Below are 17,970 nucleotides of genomic sequence, written 5' to 3'. Positions count from 1 at the left end.
CGGAGACACGAATGGTGACAGAATAAGTCACAAGCACTGCACTTCACCGCAGTGCTTACATCAGCACCACTTACTTCACTGAAACACTTCACACATATTGCCATTCTTCTAAGATCTTGATATTTCTCGAATTTAATTAAAATAATAAACGACTTTAACATTAAAAACAATAATGTAATAAATAGAATAAAATAATAAAGTTTAAATAATTATAAATCAAAAAATTTTTGCAGTTACAAATTTGCTTGCAGCCCGTTAAAAGTTGCGGGTAGTAATGTGATAACACGATTCAATTCTAATGAATTATTGTTGATTAAAAATGTTTTATTCTTGGTATGATTTTGAGTTTTGTATGTGTTAATAAATATGTTTAAAATAATCTCATTTTACCCATGTATCTTATTTCTTAAAGTGAACTGAATAAAATAAATGAAATTGTACAAGATGGATTTATTTCTTCTTAAATGAGTATTTTTTGCACTTGGGACAATTCGAAATATCTTTGGTAATGTTATACACCTAGCCCCGAAACTTTTTTGTGGAACTTATCATTAATGGTTTTGTAAAATATTTAACTCTAACGTCAGCGTATTTCCAATGTTCAGACTGATTTGGTATAGTTGCCAACTTTTTCGTATCAAATATTTATATTTTAATGAGATGCGTTGCGGCGTCGCCATCATCTTCATTGATAGATATGTATGATGTATGGTCCTTGTTGGGACGTCTAACGGTAGATGATCGTTTTAGTTTTTTCTCTTCCGGTTCATCAAAGAAATCATCAATTGTTTCATGCTCCTTTTAAGTTGGTACGCAGAAGGAGGACTGTCATCATCGGAGTCAGGAAAGTAATATTGTTTGAAAGCATTTTCTTCCAAATCCTCTGCGCCACCGTTCATCATACAGTACGTCATCTGTTATCAATAACAAAAACAGAAATAATCATTATAAATATTCCATAATAATTTATGGAATTCATGTCAAAGCAAAAGCAATGAAGTTTGTCACTTACGTCCATGGTCCTAGTAATGATTGTAGAGTGTTACTACAGTCTTGCAGAGGTATGTATGGTACAGCAAGATGGTTTTATACTTCGATATTATTTGTTATTTGTAAATACGTTACACAAATTGTCATTAATAAGATCACAAGTACACTACATGAGAGTAATGGTATCTTAATGTGCTTAATTGACAGTAATTATATTTGTTTTAGAGAGTGTAATGCGTGACACAAGACGAGGCGGAAAGAAAGGAAACAAGCAACCGCTTTTGTCTTTTTAGGCATCTAAAAAAAAGGAAAACAGGGTTTTTGTCAGTACGTCACTTGTCTAAAACTCGCGAATCCCTACTACTCACGGGGTAAAGATTGCCTAAAGAAGCCCGGTATTGTATAGAACCCGGTATTGTATAGAATGACTAGGTTTTCTATACAATCCCTGAATTATATACATGACCGTTCAAGGTTATTTGTAAAATACTAACAATCTCATAGGATTATAATATATTGATAATATCATAAAGAACAACATGTCTTCCATGTCTTTTAATAATTCATCCAGATTATACGTTCGTACGATTTAAATAGATCATTCTAAACGGTGAGAACCTTTGGCGATAACAAGAGGAAGTGGGGGTCGTCGCGGAGAACACTTGCACGTTTGAACTTATTTGTTCTAAAAAGTGTTAGATAGTACGACAAAAGCTTAAAAGTTTCTTTTTGTAAATTCATAACGTTTTGTAAAAAGTCGTGGAACAAAAGTTGTTTGTTGTTTGTGGTGTGTGTAATATAGTCCTGCGAGGTTTTTAATAAAATTTTAATTTTAATTTAATTAATATACCTACCTAAATAAAAATTTATTATAATTTATTTTTAGGTGTATTTACTTCTGGTGGTACAATTACTGGCGGAGGCAGGAATTATCTGGACGATAATTAACGTTGATGAAGTAGTCGATTTTTTATCAGACAAAAAGAATGAATGGCTTTTGTAAGTTGTACACACAAATAAGTTTTTAGACGCCTCTTTCAAACCAGGCTACAGTGCCCAGGACACTTATTTATAACGTTTGTATGTACTGTTTTCACAGCTACGTAGCCGTTGCAACCCCATTCGGTACTTACATTGCGCTGACCTACTGCTGTGTGTCGTTGCGACGCAAAGTGCCATACAACTACATATTTCTCTTTATTTGGACGCTGCCCTTTGGTTTCACGTATGGATACTTCTCAGCCTACAAAGAAATCGACCCCACAGTAAGTACCTATGCCTCTGGCTCTTTATCCCTAGAGTACAATTCCCAGTTCGGAATTTATTCAGTTCCAAATTATATTAAGCAAAACTGACACCTCACTTTTTAGCCCTACAGACTCCTTCATATCTGACGCTTATAGAAGCGCTGCAGTGGCGCCACTGCTAATTTCCTTACAATATTCAGAAGCATATTTACAGCGCCACTATCGTGACACGCGCGCGCCACTTTTGCAGTTACTATTAAGCTCAGGCTACACAGAGGCGGTACAGCGGGAAAAACGTTCCGGGGCGAGCCTGCGGGAAGCAATACGTACCGGGGCGTGTCACACTAGTCCCAAACGTAGTTCCCGGCGGAATAACGGTGCGAAGGCGGCCAGTGTGACACCAAAAGCAGCTATGTTTCATAGTCTACACACATTTTAAAGACTTTTAAAATTCTGCTTTTATTAGCGCTAGGAAAGCAACGCAAAAGAAATTTCGATCAAATTCCTAATATTGAAACTAACTCCCGGACTGCGCCCCATTGCTACCGCTCTGTGTGGACTGTTGCATAGAACTCAATGGAATCTAACTCCCGCGCCCGCAACCGCCCCACATTCGCCACGCGCCCGGCTCGCACCCGGTCCGCCTGTTTGTCATAGCGTTCGGCCCCGGGCCGCGACGGACCCACTGCCGCCGCTTTCAATGTGGCAGGGTTCATTAGAACTCGAACATTACATTGATTCCCGCGCCCAGAACGCTCCCGCTCCCGCGTCTGTATGATCAGGGCATTAATGAACTAAAAATTATCAGTAATTTTTAGTTTACTGCACACTCCCAGCTGCCACGCCACGATACCAAGTGACGGTGACGGGACGAACAAGTCGTGCTGGTGGTAAGCGACACGCCTGTCCATAGCAGTTGCAGTGCCACCCAGAGCTGTACATCGCAAAGATTTGAGGGGCACTGTCACTGCGCGTGCCACCCTGAGACACAAATTTGTAATGTAACATATTCCCAGGGTGCGGCTGGGACAAGTACACTATTGTTTACCTATAGGAATTATCCAAGATTCTATTACTAACAAAAGAAACACCAAGTTTTAACATTGATCGGTTTACAATAAGTAATAAATGCACCTCTTAACTATACTGGAATTTCATGAACCGCCCGGGGTTACAAACTTAACTAATCTAGTGACGGCGGCGGACTAAATGGTACGTTTACGGGGTTGAAGGGTGAACAATTCGCACGGCCGAACACACCATGGTCACGCGACACTCCAACACAGGAGACGGATAGGGGTAGGTGGGTATGCGGGGGCGAAGAGTGAGCGTTTCGCACGATCTAGACACACCTTGGTCACGCTCAGCAATTACTCCCTAATACTGGAGACGGACGGGATAATCTTTACGGGGCGGAAGTTGAGCAATTAACACGGCCTGGGCACACTTTGATCACGCGCTGCAGCAACAGCCCCTCACCCAGTGGAGGTTCTTACCATAATAAGCTCCTCCAACGAGTGCGTCTCACGCCCCAGCTGGCGGTCTTTTAAGCCTGTACCGCTTGTGTCGGCATCGGTCCGCGGAACTTTCCATGACACACGATCGGCCAGCGCTATGTGACAGGCCGCGGCAGGCGCGGCGCATCACAAATTGATAAGTCCTATGTGCCTGTATTTTCACCAGCACATTACTGCATGGCGGCAGAAATAGTGGAGCTGGTGGTACTTCCCTGGACGAAGTCTTTCACAAGCAGCTCTACTGCTGCTATAGTGGTTATAGACACTAGTAGACAGAAAGCAATATAGTGAGGTGAACAATGTTTTCTTAAGAGTCGATACAACCTCAAATGGCTTTGGTTGGTTCCACATAACAGTGAAAATATTGAATCAATCACTTTGGTAAAAATATATAGTAAAATTTCAAATATTTACTGATTAGTAATATACGGTGTGAAAACTCGATTCTTAAAAAATTGCACGATGGAAAAAAACACAAACTTACCTCGAAATTTTACAAAAATACCTCTGTATTCTATAGGTAGGTACTTTATATAGGAGTAACAATGATTTTTTGAAATATATAAACTGAACAAAATGGAATACGTTATAGTATACGATATACATTTTTCAAATGGCGTTAATTTCCTTTGTAAAATAATAAATTCAGAAATAAAGGCAGTGTCACTGCTGCTCGACCCGCGCTATTGAACGGATTCAGTAAGGAAAAAATTTAAATTCGAGCCGAGGTAGTATAGTATACACTTAATATCCACTTAAAAACAGTATTTATTTATTTATTAATCTTTTTGCACAATACATTAATGTACAAATGGTGGACTTAATGCCATAAGGCATTCTCTACCAGTAAACCATTGGGCCAAACAGAAAAAAAAAAAGGTTGGTGCTACACTTAAAACAGAAAAAGAAAAAAATATCATAAGCCTAAATTTTATGGTTAATTTATACAGTATAAAATAAACATAATACAGCATAAACATACTCAACATACGTGGGGTGTGCTATAGGTTTCCGGAATGAATTAGAAAAAAATACTATAAATGGTCAGAAATGAATTTATTGTTTCTCAAAATATTCTCCGTTAGCGTTAATGCACTTTTTCATACGAAGGAACCAATTTTCAAAACATTTATGCCACTTACAGGCACTTGCACATGCGCCACTTTGGTTGGTTTCGGCTCATCTCGAAAGACCCATACGCTCGATTGCTGTTTAGTTTTGGGATCGTAACTATAAATCCATGTTTCGTCACCTGGTACTATATCCCACACCAAATTTGACGCCCCTTCGTTGAATCTGGTAAGCGTGGCATTGCACCAAGTGACGCGATCCGTTTTTTGAGCCTCAGTCAAATTGTGTGGGATCCACCGAGGGCACAGCTTTTTCACACCCAAATGTTTGTGTATTATTGATTGTGTTTGACTCATGCCTATACCTAAAGATACCCGAATCTCATAGTATGTCGCATGCATGTTTGTTTTGATCATACGGCTCACAGCATCGATGTTTTTGTTGTTCACAGCAGTGGACTCGTCACTGCGATTCACACGACCGCCTTTGAATTCTGCAAATCAGCTATAAATAGTCATCTTGCATGGTGCTTCATCGCCAAAAGCAGTTTGAAGCCGAGCGAAGCTCCGCTGAGTTGTTACATTACACTTAAAGTCGTAGAAAATCATACTACGAAAATTTTCACGAGTTAAATCCGTGGTGATGTAGACAACCAATTTTTAAAATGACGCCACAATGTAAAAATAAGTGACAGTCAGATGAAACAAACTGTATTCTATTCTACAGCCAAAGAGTTCCATTTTCAAATGTTGTAATTACTTTTTAAATATTGTTCATGTTCCCAGTTCTTATGGTGCATAAAACTAAACAACACGTGCAGGAGTAAACGTCAATGTCTATATCAAGTCTCGCGAAGCACGTAATAAAACTATGACAAGCTGTGCCTTATGTGGTTTAATTTTGCATTTCACGTAAATGAGAACATGTCGTGAAAAACCTGGGGTCGAAAATTGCCCAGACCCACCTACGTGATCGATAGAGGAGGTTAGTATAAGATCTAGCCAGGTGTCCGTCGTGTCTACATTGTGATGAGTAAGGCTTAAGAGGTAGAACGGTTATAGTTGCAGACTCAATCACTGTTTTCAATTAACGAGCCTTCGTGCCATCTTCCAAAAGGTCTATATTAAAGTGACCAATGATTATTTGATGTGTGTATTCAGCGCTAAGGGGTGAAAGTAAAGATTCAAAGGAGGAAAAGAAATCTATAAAAGGAAGACAATAAATAACTTCTAGAACAACTTCTATACTTTTAATCTTGATCTCAACGAGTAAGTGTTCCAAAGAACTGGAGTATATATAGGGAGAAGAAGAAAGTATTTTGAAAGGGATGTCATGAAGACTAAAACAAGTAGAAACAAGGTTTGGTTTAAGCCAGGATTCTGAAATGAGAATACCGTGAATATTAAAAGAAGAGAAAGTATGCTAGGGATGCTTTGAGCAATTATTATGGCAAATATATTATGGCAAACGTTCAGATGGTTCGTGAAATTTTGGAATTCGGTACGGCGACAGCGACGCGGTGGCGACGCGAAAAATTAGGTGGCCGCATTGCAAAAGCGAGAAGCCAGCGAAACGCCGCTACGTCGCTTAATGGGGGACCGCACCGGGCTGGTTAGGCGATCAGTGGCGGCTGCACTGACGCCGCAGTCGTATAGTTGACCGACAAAATCAAACTTTTTTGTTTACGTCGTGTGTTGTCTCCTTCGCAACTCTTCGCTAGAATACGTCGCGCTCTCTCGCACGAACGGCGCGAGGCAGTGCGGCCGCTCAGGTACATCACCGCATATTTTGTCGTAAATCGTGACAAATCGCCGTGTCGCACCGCTGCTTGTCGTACGAAATTCAAGTGACGTCGCGGGTCACTGAATAATTTTATTTAAGGCAGACTCCCTCATTACTTGTAGAATATTTGAAATTTCTTTACGATATGAACAAATAAATTTCACTTGTCGTTTATGCAGTGCGGCCACCGACATATGTTTATATGAGTTTGTTTTCACGAAATCGCCGTCGCGTCGCAGTCGCTTACATAAACAATATTTTAAAAGTAATTACAACATTTGAAAATGGAACTCTTTGGCTGTAGAATACAGTTTGTTCCATCTGACTGTCACTTGTTTTTACATTGTGGCGTCATTTTAGAAATTGGTTGTCTACATCACCACGGATTTAACTCGTGAAAATTTTCGTAGAATGATTTTCTACGACTTAAAGTGTAATTTAACTCAGCGGAGCTTCGCTCGGCTTCAAACTGCTTTTGGCGATGAAGCACCAAGCAAGACGACTATTTATAGCTGGTTTGCAGAATTCAAACGCGATCGTGTGAATCTCAGTGACGAATTTCGTGATGGTCGCCCGTCCACTGCTGTGAACAACAAAAACATTGATGCTGTGCGCCGTATGATCAAAACAGACATGCATGCGACATACTGTGAGATTCGGGTATCTTTAACCGATTAAACATTGCGCGAGAAAGTCAAAAATATTATATCTAATTTCGCCATGTTGCAATTTTGATAGTTTATATTTTGTAAGCCATTAAACTTGAAATCTATTAGTATTAAGAGAATTGCGTCTTATGTTTGTAACGCTTTAGTATTTTGGTTTTATAATAGCATTACTAAGAAAACTATCATAGACTATAAATTATAAAAACTGTCTACAAGACTAAATAAAAACTGTCAACATTCTACAAATGGTCTTGTAGCATTTTAGAAGGGTTACTTGAGAAAAAAGATAAGAATCACTCTTAACACTACCTACAGATAGTTTCTCAAAGCACTCTTGTGATCTACAATAAAGTTGTGCCCACTTTTACTTTAAATTATCTAGAAACCTTCTTCGAGATATCTTGAGGGAATTTGAATCCTAAAAATATTCAATCGAATTAAATTCTAAATTCTATTAGATATCTTATAGTATATATTTAAATATGGCTATGCTGCTTGGGTATTCAGAGCAATTGCTCACCAACTAAACGAATTATTCTATACTACCCTTGACCACCACGCAATAAGAAGAGACCTAGCCCGTTATGTAGATGAGAACCAGGAAGACCCAGTCTTAAAATAAGCAATTCTAAGTAACTTTAACTACAGTGAAGATGACGAAAAAGTCCTACGCCAGATATACGTTATGCAACAATACCAAGATGAAGAGTGGGGAGGAACGGATATTTTAATAGCGGCCGCTGAATTCTATCACACAGATGTGAATGTATGTATATCAACGGAACAACACTTCAGCACCTTCAGTAACTTTCACTCCAAAAAGCAATGATGCAGTGGGTAGCATCAACCTTATCTACAATGGAAACCGCTACGATGGTCTTGTAATAAGTCGGATCTTGAGTACTCTACAACAAAATACATGACTGATAATACCCCAGAAGAACAGTCGGATGACACAGGATACAGACTTATCCAAACTACAGCCCCTCTGAAACAAACTGTCTCGCTAGAAAATATAAAAATAGCTACATGGAACGTACGAGGTGCAGCCACGCCAACAAAAAAAGCAAACATAGATGTCCAATTAGAAAACAAAGGAATTCACTTAGCTTGCTTACAAGAAACGAACATGAACACGGGAACATATATATCAAAACATAACTGGTACCTGAGCAAACAGAACAAAAGCCGTGGCTTAGCGATATTGGTACGAAAATATACTGATCTTCAAATGAAATCTATCACAGAAGACTACCAGATAATGGCAACTACAATCACTGGAAAACATACTAAAAAATGGTACATAATCACTGCCCACATACCAAACGATACATCCAAATCACCGAAAGCATTTTCAACACTCCAAAAACTCATAAAAAACCAACCTGAACCAATCGATAATGATTATAGCTGGGGATTTCAACTCACATATAGGCAAAGACTGCTTGAAGGACGCAGAAAACGCTAAACTTATTTCCAAAAACCTATTTCATGAAACAACCAACGACAACGGCGAAATACTCCTGAACTTAATCAAAACAGAAAAACTCAGACTGGATACGTCATTTGGCCGAAAATCTTGCAAATTTAGTTCGCAATCCGGAACCAAACATTCACAGCTAGACCATATTATCACATCTATAAAAGTACCCCACATATTCAACTTCATTGCAGGTGCACAAACTGAGAACATTACTGACCACAAAATAATCTTTGGCGAGGTAAACTACCAACGACTTAAATCGAAAAAACGTAGCAAACATGAAACGATACAGTCCCATACCGACAACAAAGAATTTAACCACAAAAACTTCGACTATCAACTGCTACAAGGAGAGAATACGGCAACCAAATATCTATATACGAAGTACGGGAAATACTTTTAAAAACCAAATTGGACAACAATGGTTTGATTTCCTGGGGCTCGATACTAGAATTCATGAAGAATGCTGCCAAAAGCACTTTATTATGTCCGCCTTAACATAAGCAAAGAGCATAGAGTTGCCATTGCACGATTACAAAAAGCGAAATTTCTAAGAAACAGGTACCCTTCAGACCCTACTTTCTTAAAACAACTGAAGGAATGTAGGGCAAAACTGCAAAAAATTGATAGTGAGGCGGATGAAAATGAATGTCAATGTTTTTTCAAGGGCCTAGGGAAAATGCACCCAGCTAAAAGAATGAAATTTACCTATCACTATTATAGGAGATTCAAACTTAACGAGAGACGAAAACAAAAACAAATTTCATTCCAATATCCAATTGGAAAAATGAACTAGCCTCATCGGAGGGCCCTCACGTAATAATGATTCCAATTGAAGACCAATCAGACCTCGGTGAAGGCATGAACGAATATATAGAATATAATATAATATTTTTTAATAAAAAAAAAAAAAAAAAAAATGAACGAGGAAGCATTTCAGGAAATAATTATAAAAATGTAAAACGGCACCGCGCCAGGAGTGGATCAAATAATAACCAAATTATTTAAAGCAAACCCGCCGGAGCTAAACAGACATATCTCACACATATGAACTTGGCCTGGAAACAAAACATTGTGCCACCAAGTTGGATCCGAACAGTGCAGGTCCCTATTCCCAAAATTCGCACCCCAAAAACAATCAACGATTATAGAATAATATCTATTTGCAACACGGGCTATAGGATATATGCAAACTTCCTACTGCAAAGTCTAGATGCGACTATAGCGGATCTAGGAAATTACCATACAGCATTCCTCAAAAATAGTTCAACAGACGACGACATTTTTGTGCTCAGGCGAATACTTGATGAGTCTTGGAAGCAGGGCAAACGTATATACATACTTGCTTTGGATATTGAGAAAGCTTTTGACTCTGTAAACCTAAACGCATTCCGGGATATACTTCTTACTAGAACGAACAAAGCCCTAACAAACAGGATCATTAAGGCCTGTATGAACGAAATAACGAGCATTAAATGGTTTGAATAACAAACAAATTGGATAACAAAAGGACAAGGAGTAAAACAGGAGTGCCCACTCTCGCCACGACTATTCACTCTGATAATGGACGACCTAATGAGAACCCTCGAGGAAGAAATAGAGTTCCTAAAATTTGAACAAGATAAGAAATCTCCTTACCGGTGATACTATCATTCGCAGACGACGTGCTCATGATATCTAACTCACTAAGCAAACTAGATATCATGTTTGACACAACCCGCCACCTTCTCTGCACAATAGGCCTCAAAATAAACACCAAAAAAACAAAAGTTCTCCTACGCGACCCAACTCAAGTCGGAACACAAAGGACGTCCGTAATCTTAGGCGGAACCAACATACCAGTAGCAAAAGAAATTAACTACTTAGGTACGTACTTAAACTCTACTCACAGTTGCAAAACTACAGTACACACAAGATGTAAACAAGCTATCAAGAACGCAAAAATAATAAACCATTTCGTAATGTTATCAAAAATGGAATGGCAAACAACCCGCTTAATATACAAGATGGTCATTGAACCTACAATGACCTACGGCCTTAAAGCAGCCGCACTAACAAAAGCCAATAGAGCGAAGCTGAGAAGGTACGAGAGGTTAATACTTAGAAGTATGATTAACTGCAAAGGAACTAAACCAAATGAAAAAAAAAATACACGATGTGTTAGAGGGAAAGACGATCACCAAACGAATAAAATATCTGAGGCTTTGCTACTTCGGCCACATCCACAGAAGAAAACACCCACACATTTTACACGCAGCACAAAGACTAAGAGCACCACAACTAACAAAATAGGAAGACCCATATTTACATGGAATGACTCCCTAAAACATGACATGGAATGGAATACTACCAAAGTAACGAAGACGACTGGATAGAACTAACTAAAGATAAGGATAAATTTAGACAAGCAGTTGAAGAAATATATAAAATTCCGGAAACCGACACCGAATCAGAAGGGAAAGAACTAATACAACTTGAGCTCCATGCAGCAGGATTCACTACGGCAACATGAAGCTCAAAACCACCAACGCTCATTTCTAACAACACTACCTAACTACCTACCCAAATATCTAACTACCCCTACTACCTACTTTCTGTCACGCGCTGCATAGCCGGCAGGAATCTGGCCACCGGTTGCGGCTGGTTGTTCTTCCCCTCCACAATCCTTGAAACTGTGCCTCTAGTATATCCGGCTTTTCTGGGTCAGATTTACTCTAGCTGGTGTTGCCAATGGGCAATGAGCAATACATACGTATCACATACTCGTTGCCTAAAACAAGGAAACATAGTTGGTTAATGAAAACATGTTCTCAAATAGAAAAACCGCGCTTTAATTTAATCGGATTACAAACTAACAGAAAACAAAATGCTCGTAGTTCTATGTCTGAATTCGATCATTGTAATTTAACAGATGTTAAGGTATTTCTAAATCAAACGTATTGCCTATACGAAAATTTGAATGTTGGTTACGCTTGGTAGGTGTACGCTAGATTTCAGCAGTCGTACTATGGGCAACGCGCTGAACCTTTGTTAAGTCTAAAAGAGTTTAAAGATATTGCACCATTGTTTGTTATTGACTGTTGCCGTCAGCATGAAACATTAAAGGGTTCAATCGATGTTAGAGTTGAATTAGAAGCCGAACAAGATATACCCGATCAGACTGCAGCTTATTGCCTCATATTGAATGACAGCTTTTTGAATGCAAACCCTTAAGTAGCATCGTAAAAAAATATCATAATGAAATCTTCAAAAACTACATTTGTGGACCTACAAGGATTCAAAAATTCTAAGAACGAATTCATTGTAAAAGAAATGGCCATAGTAACCAATGAATGGACTCAGATATTTTTAATGAAACTACCTTATCCTTATGCAACCCTATCATCAGAAGAAAAGAAGCAAACGAAATGGATAGAAAGAAATAGAGGAATTTATTGGAGTAAAGGTTTTATTGACTATCGTGAATTTAAACGCATAATTAATTTATATTTAGAAAACAGAAATATAGTACTGAAAGGTGTTGAAAAAGTGAAATGGATCAGAGAACTTTGTGAAAATTGTAATATTGTAGAATTAGGTGATAAAGGTTGTCCAAATTTGATAATATTGCATAACAATTACGAAGACTGTGATTTAAATTGTGTGTAGATTTTAAGACTTCCTTGGTTATTCACTAAATGATTATCACTAATATCAGGTTTCTTACCACGGTATGACTTATATGAAATATCGGGAAAATAAAAAGAAGTCATACCGTGGTAAGAAACCTGATATTAGTGATAATCATTTAAATTGTGTGTTCCACAAGAAGCTATGTGCTCTCAAAAATGCTATTCGTTATTGAAATGGTGTTTTGATAATCGAACCAGTTAAAATTTTTTTCATCATAAATACTATATTAATTTCAATAAATATATTCACTTTTATTATGATCTCCACCACAAAGTCTGAGCCATATTTAAAGTGAAGTTTGCTGTACTTTATTAGGATAGAAATATTGTATTTGAGTAAATAAAAAGTACACATATTTAATACAAAATGTATATATTTTTTATTTTACAAAATAAATTTATAATAACGAAATCTTAAAATTAAACGATTGTATTTTATTGGGTCCGGACAGGGTTGCTTGCTCGTTGCGCTGAGTTGCTTCGGGGCGGTCAAGGTCAAAGGTTCTTTTCTGTCACACTTGTCTATAACAAATATATACTTAAATTTTAAGGGTGAATCAGTGGAATAAAAAAATTAAAAAGAAATAAAGATGAAGCATTACCTAAGTACGTATGGCTACTGGCTAAATCTTACCTAGTTATATCTATGTTGCTCGCTTCTTCGTTCCTGCAACCTATGTTAGCGCCAATTAGCCGTAGTAACTGTATCGTTTTGTTTATTATGGGATCACTTTCACTATATGTATATTAGACATTGCGCTTTACTAAATGATGCTACATGCACTTCAGATGCAGTTTCTTCACATTTTAAGAGATCTAAACGTAATATGTAGTTAGGAATTTTATCTTCCATCGCGAGAATGTAGCTAGCTTGCATAGTTGTTTTTGATCCTGACATTTTAACGATAGTGAACCGAACGCGATGAGCACAAGTCAAGGAATAAATAAATCCAGTGCACCATACGTAAGAATAAATTATAAGACACCACTCCCGCGCATTCGACACGTGCGCTTTGGTAGAACATGTCTTAACTTGCGCGATTATGTATCATGATTTATGAAGTTATACAGAGCGTTTATACATGCATATAACATAATAACTGTATTCCTCAAAGGTAAGACGAATATTTATAGTACTTGCATACAGCCAAGCGAAATAAGAGATCTAATAAAACAAAGTAATTGAGTCTTAATTATATTTTTTATTTATTTATTTTACAAACCTGTTTTAAAAATAATGTACGGTAAAAAGTAACCAAAACCAATGCTTATCATTTCATGTTCAAGAATCGAATTTATACATCACAATTATTAATTAACATTTTATAGATCTCATTTGAAGAAAACGAAACATTTATCTTAATTAGATTCTTAAAGTACTCTATACAAATTTTCACATCATTTTCTAAACTAGATAGATAATTCAAATATAAATGTACACAAGTAGAATAACGAGCTAATATGTCCATTAGCTGTGGAATCATTTCTGTACTGCAATATTTAGAACAGTAAAGAAAGTCGAACCGATCTTGTAACTGAGACTGAGAGATATAATAATGAAAATCATTTACATAAAAAAAGACATATTCTTGTTCACCGTCTAATACAAAAATCTTTGTTTTAAAATCTGCGTCAGCCCAAAGTCCTATTATTACACAATCATTTTTATGTTAGAATATAAGAGGTATGGTTTTGAAATTATGGTAAAATCCTCTTTGTATTATCAATGCATTGTGCAAGTTGGATTATTTGATAAAAAGTTATTTTCATGCTCAGCATAATATTGCGTAGGATTGTTGCGTCACAATTTATTGTAAGTAAACGAGAGATATAATGTTGAATAAACTTGTTGAGGACAATATTTAAATATTAAGGTAGGACGATTAGTAAGATGTACTTACCACGGGCCCTCAGGAAGTCACTTCCCATGGTGCTTCCAACTGATCGTGTTAGCTGTTAGGGGACGATTAATGAGGTGTACTTACCACGGGCCCTCAGGAAGTCACTTCCCATTGTACTTCCAACTGATCGTGTCAGCTGTTAGCGGACGATTAGTGAGGAGTACTTACCACGGGCCCTCAGGAAGTATCTTCCCATGGTGCTTCCAACTGTTCGTGTTAGCTGTTAGGGGACGATTAGTGTGGTGTACTTACCACGGGCCCTCAACATCCTGAAGTTCTGGGGTGAACCTAATTATATGTAGGTAGGTAAATACATTTTATTATTATCATTATTATTATTATTAATTAACATAGTTGTAAGTACCAAATGTTACGAACAACTCTATGGATGCAATTATCTGAAATAAATGAGTATTATATATTATTATAATGAATCACAAGTATTGATACGTCTCTTTAATACACGTCGTCAAAAACACTGTGTCACAAAATACACGGGATGTCGCCATCCTTCTTTGATAATATTGTATCTGATTTTCTAGTTGTGGAAGAGCGGAACCCTCTCTTACACAGGTATATATTACTAGAAAGAGGTCTAGTAGTTCTGTAGTAAGAGGACTCCAACCTCATTATTGTACTATGATTATTGAAATGAAAATAAAGCTATAAACGTCTTAAATAAATTTAAAGAAAATAACAACATTACTCTGTAAATTTATTTTTGTTCATTAACTATACCAAAAACCTAGAAAGAATTTTCTCTTTGCCAGATGTTCACGGCAATGATGATAACAGCTGATGCATGCCTAGGAGTAACGCTGGTTATCTTCGTGCCCAAGTGCCAATTCAAGGCGCTAACCGGTTTATTTAGTGTTTTCGGCACCTTTTGCACGGTATATGGTAAGGACACCCTTCAAAATATTTATTACGATCACAGTTACACAATATCTTAATAACATTTATTTTGTACACGTTTTTTTATAATACTACCGTTTCGCGTCTATCCATCAAGCATTCGTTTCTAATTTTGATAAGTAGCGCAATCTCACCATCAAATAGTCATTTGGTAAAATTTTCGCTACGCGGTAGCGGACCATGATCCTTTGGTAGCAACTTCTTTGATTTACCGTCGTTGGAACAAATTTCTCTTTCTATACACACTAAGTCACCTTCTTTATAAAAGTTTCCTGTCATCCTTTTATTATTATATCGTGCTCTGTCCTCCTCTTGTTGCAGCCTAATACTTTCGACTACTACTTTCTTAAAACTTACATGTCCCTCGACACCATAATTGAAGCATTTAATAGGAGGTTTGTTACCAGACTATAATGTCGACTTGTTCGTATTCGTCTGTTGATTCATAAGTCTTTTGTCGGTCCTATTCCTATTTGAGGATGCTACCCCGTCTTTAACGTGCCCCACCTTAACTGATTTCAGATACCTTTAAACTTCTTCAGGCGATTGAAATTGAGCAGCTTGTGCTCCTACTTTTATGGCACGGTCATCGATAGCGTATAAGACGCAGTCCACCGCTATTTTACCAGTGATCTGACATCGTTAAGGAGATTCAATTTGGAGTAATAGTACTGTTCCAAAGGCTTACCATATTTGACTCTTAAAGCTAACATTTCTGTTAATAATTCCGCGTAGTTGTCTGTAGACGGAAAGGACTCGATGAGTTTAGTTTTCTATTCTGTCCGAGTAAATTTGACGCTGGGTAGACTTTGATACCAAGATTTTGCTAACCCTTCCAATTTAGGTATCGCGTAATGAAAGGTCCATCGTCCATTCGTATATCTCTGACATTCTTCTACTTTAGTGATCCAGTTCGTTATTGACTGATTCTTAAGCATGGGGTTAAATTTAGGGATGACGTTATTAACCGACGTCAGTTTCTGTCCACCTTTACTGATCACCTTCAGGGCCTCTAGGAATTGGTTGAACATAGCGGCCGAATTGGAACTCGCTTCACTACCGGAATTGGCATCGGCAGCATTATTTCTAGATGGTCCAGTAACCGAAAGTTCGGTTGGTTGATTACGAGATCTACGCTCCGTTGGTTGGGAGTCCGGAGTGTTATACCTAACAACTAATTTGCGGCGAATGCTTCCATGCCTAGATCTCGAACGACTTTGATCACGATTCATGCTTGCCGAACGTTGCTCATGCTCACCGTTCGGCTGATCATGTAAATACGTCGACGGATAATCGCACGTCGCTCAAGCTCACCGTCACGATTACCGCCCCCAAGGCTCCTAAGTAACTTATCCCTGAGCCGTTGCTCGTACTCCTCGTCACAGGGAAAAGGTGTATTTAGTTATCTATGATCATTAAAGTTAACATGATAATTTAGGTGTTGATCTGACTCACGACATCGACCGTTGTTACTTGGTGATTGTGTAACACGACGTTGCCTCTACGATCTGCCCGTCAGGACAAAGCTGCGGCTCATCGATCGCCTTTGTCGTGTTCGTGTTTCATTATTCTCTCTCAGCCTTGGTCGCGAAGATCGCTGTGACCTATCATCACGTCTCTCAGGCGACGCAGAGTTTAGTCGCAAGTCCTTTTCATCCATCTGAAACTCACCATAGGTATGAGGGAATTGTCATAAAATATTTATATTTTTATTATGCGTATGTACTTAGTTAAATTCGTATTTTTTTTATTATATTTTTTTAACAGCATTACTGTATCAAAAGCGTACTATATAAAAAAATATGGTATTTAATTACGGATATTGTATAATATAGTAAGTAGTACATAATACATACATATATAATGTATATAACAGTGTATTATATTTTCCTAAATATACACATGTGTTGCATACGTACATACATACATACACAGTCCTGCATACAAAACAACGTAACATTACACAACTACAATGTCACACAAGTGCGTATGTGGAATATAAGCCGAGTCGCACTTAAAATACTTATACCAACGAGAAATGCTTCATTAAAAAAATTTAAGAACTGTTACTACGATAAGATATTACACCCTGCAAGATTATTTCAACGATTTATTCACCAAAAGCTAATAGAAGTACGGTTTACACAAATGTATAAATAGAATGATATTAATATAAACTATAAATAAATGAAAACAAATATATTAAATAAATTGCATTTAATTCACAATAAGAATACTTGGTATTTGTTGCAACGGGCTGGTATCCGCAACTCGACGACAAAGCGCCTATTTTGCGTGTGGAATATTAAGAATATATATATATATTATATAAAAATATTAGCCTTTTTATTTTCTAAGTTCATGATATTAAATAAATAAGACAATAAATAGTTATCCTATTTTCTTGTTTGATTAAACTTAATCAAAAGAATATGCTTTCCTTAATTTGGAACTGTACGAATATGAAATCATTTAAACATGACAATCAGCATTTCTAATTTCCAAAATATTGTAAATAGTATAACCTTCTCTCTAAATATAATTTACAGTGTCCTACAGAGTGAGCTTAAAGCCTTTTCCATCCTATGTAAATTATGGTAAATACAATAAAGAATAAAATTGAATACTAATAGCACGTGGGGGTTTTTTTTACCCATGGCATTGATTATCGTATACTATTATCAAATAAAAGCTAAATAAACTTTCTGATAAAATAAAGCCAGTA

At 37.2% G+C, this 17,970-nt stretch overlaps 1 protein-coding gene across 2 annotated transcripts in view; it reads left to right on the top strand.

Moving 5' to 3' along the window:
- LOC113233733 (protein LIFEGUARD 4-like) overlaps nucleotides 1–17,970 on the top strand; it is a 55,227-nt gene that overhangs the window by 21,639 nt on the left and 15,618 nt on the right. For both annotated transcript variants that reach the window (XM_026468917.1, XM_026468916.1), the window contains exons 2-4: nucleotides 1,877–1,989; nucleotides 2,090–2,255; nucleotides 15,101–15,230. In XM_026468917.1, coding sequence (XP_026324702.1) covers nucleotides 1,877–1,989; nucleotides 2,090–2,255; nucleotides 15,101–15,230 — 409 coding nt within the window. The remainder of the gene's footprint in view (nucleotides 1–1,876; nucleotides 1,990–2,089; nucleotides 2,256–15,100; nucleotides 15,231–17,970) is intronic.

Source organism: Hyposmocoma kahamanoa, unplaced genomic scaffold (assembly GCF_003589595.1).
Source record: "Hyposmocoma kahamanoa isolate Upper Pololo Valley unplaced genomic scaffold, ASM358959v1 80, whole genome shotgun sequence".
NCBI lineage: Eukaryota > Metazoa > Arthropoda > Insecta > Lepidoptera > Cosmopterigidae > Hyposmocoma > Hyposmocoma kahamanoa.
Note: the sequence above shows the minus strand (reverse complement) of the source record. Positions and strands in the feature narration are given on the sequence as shown.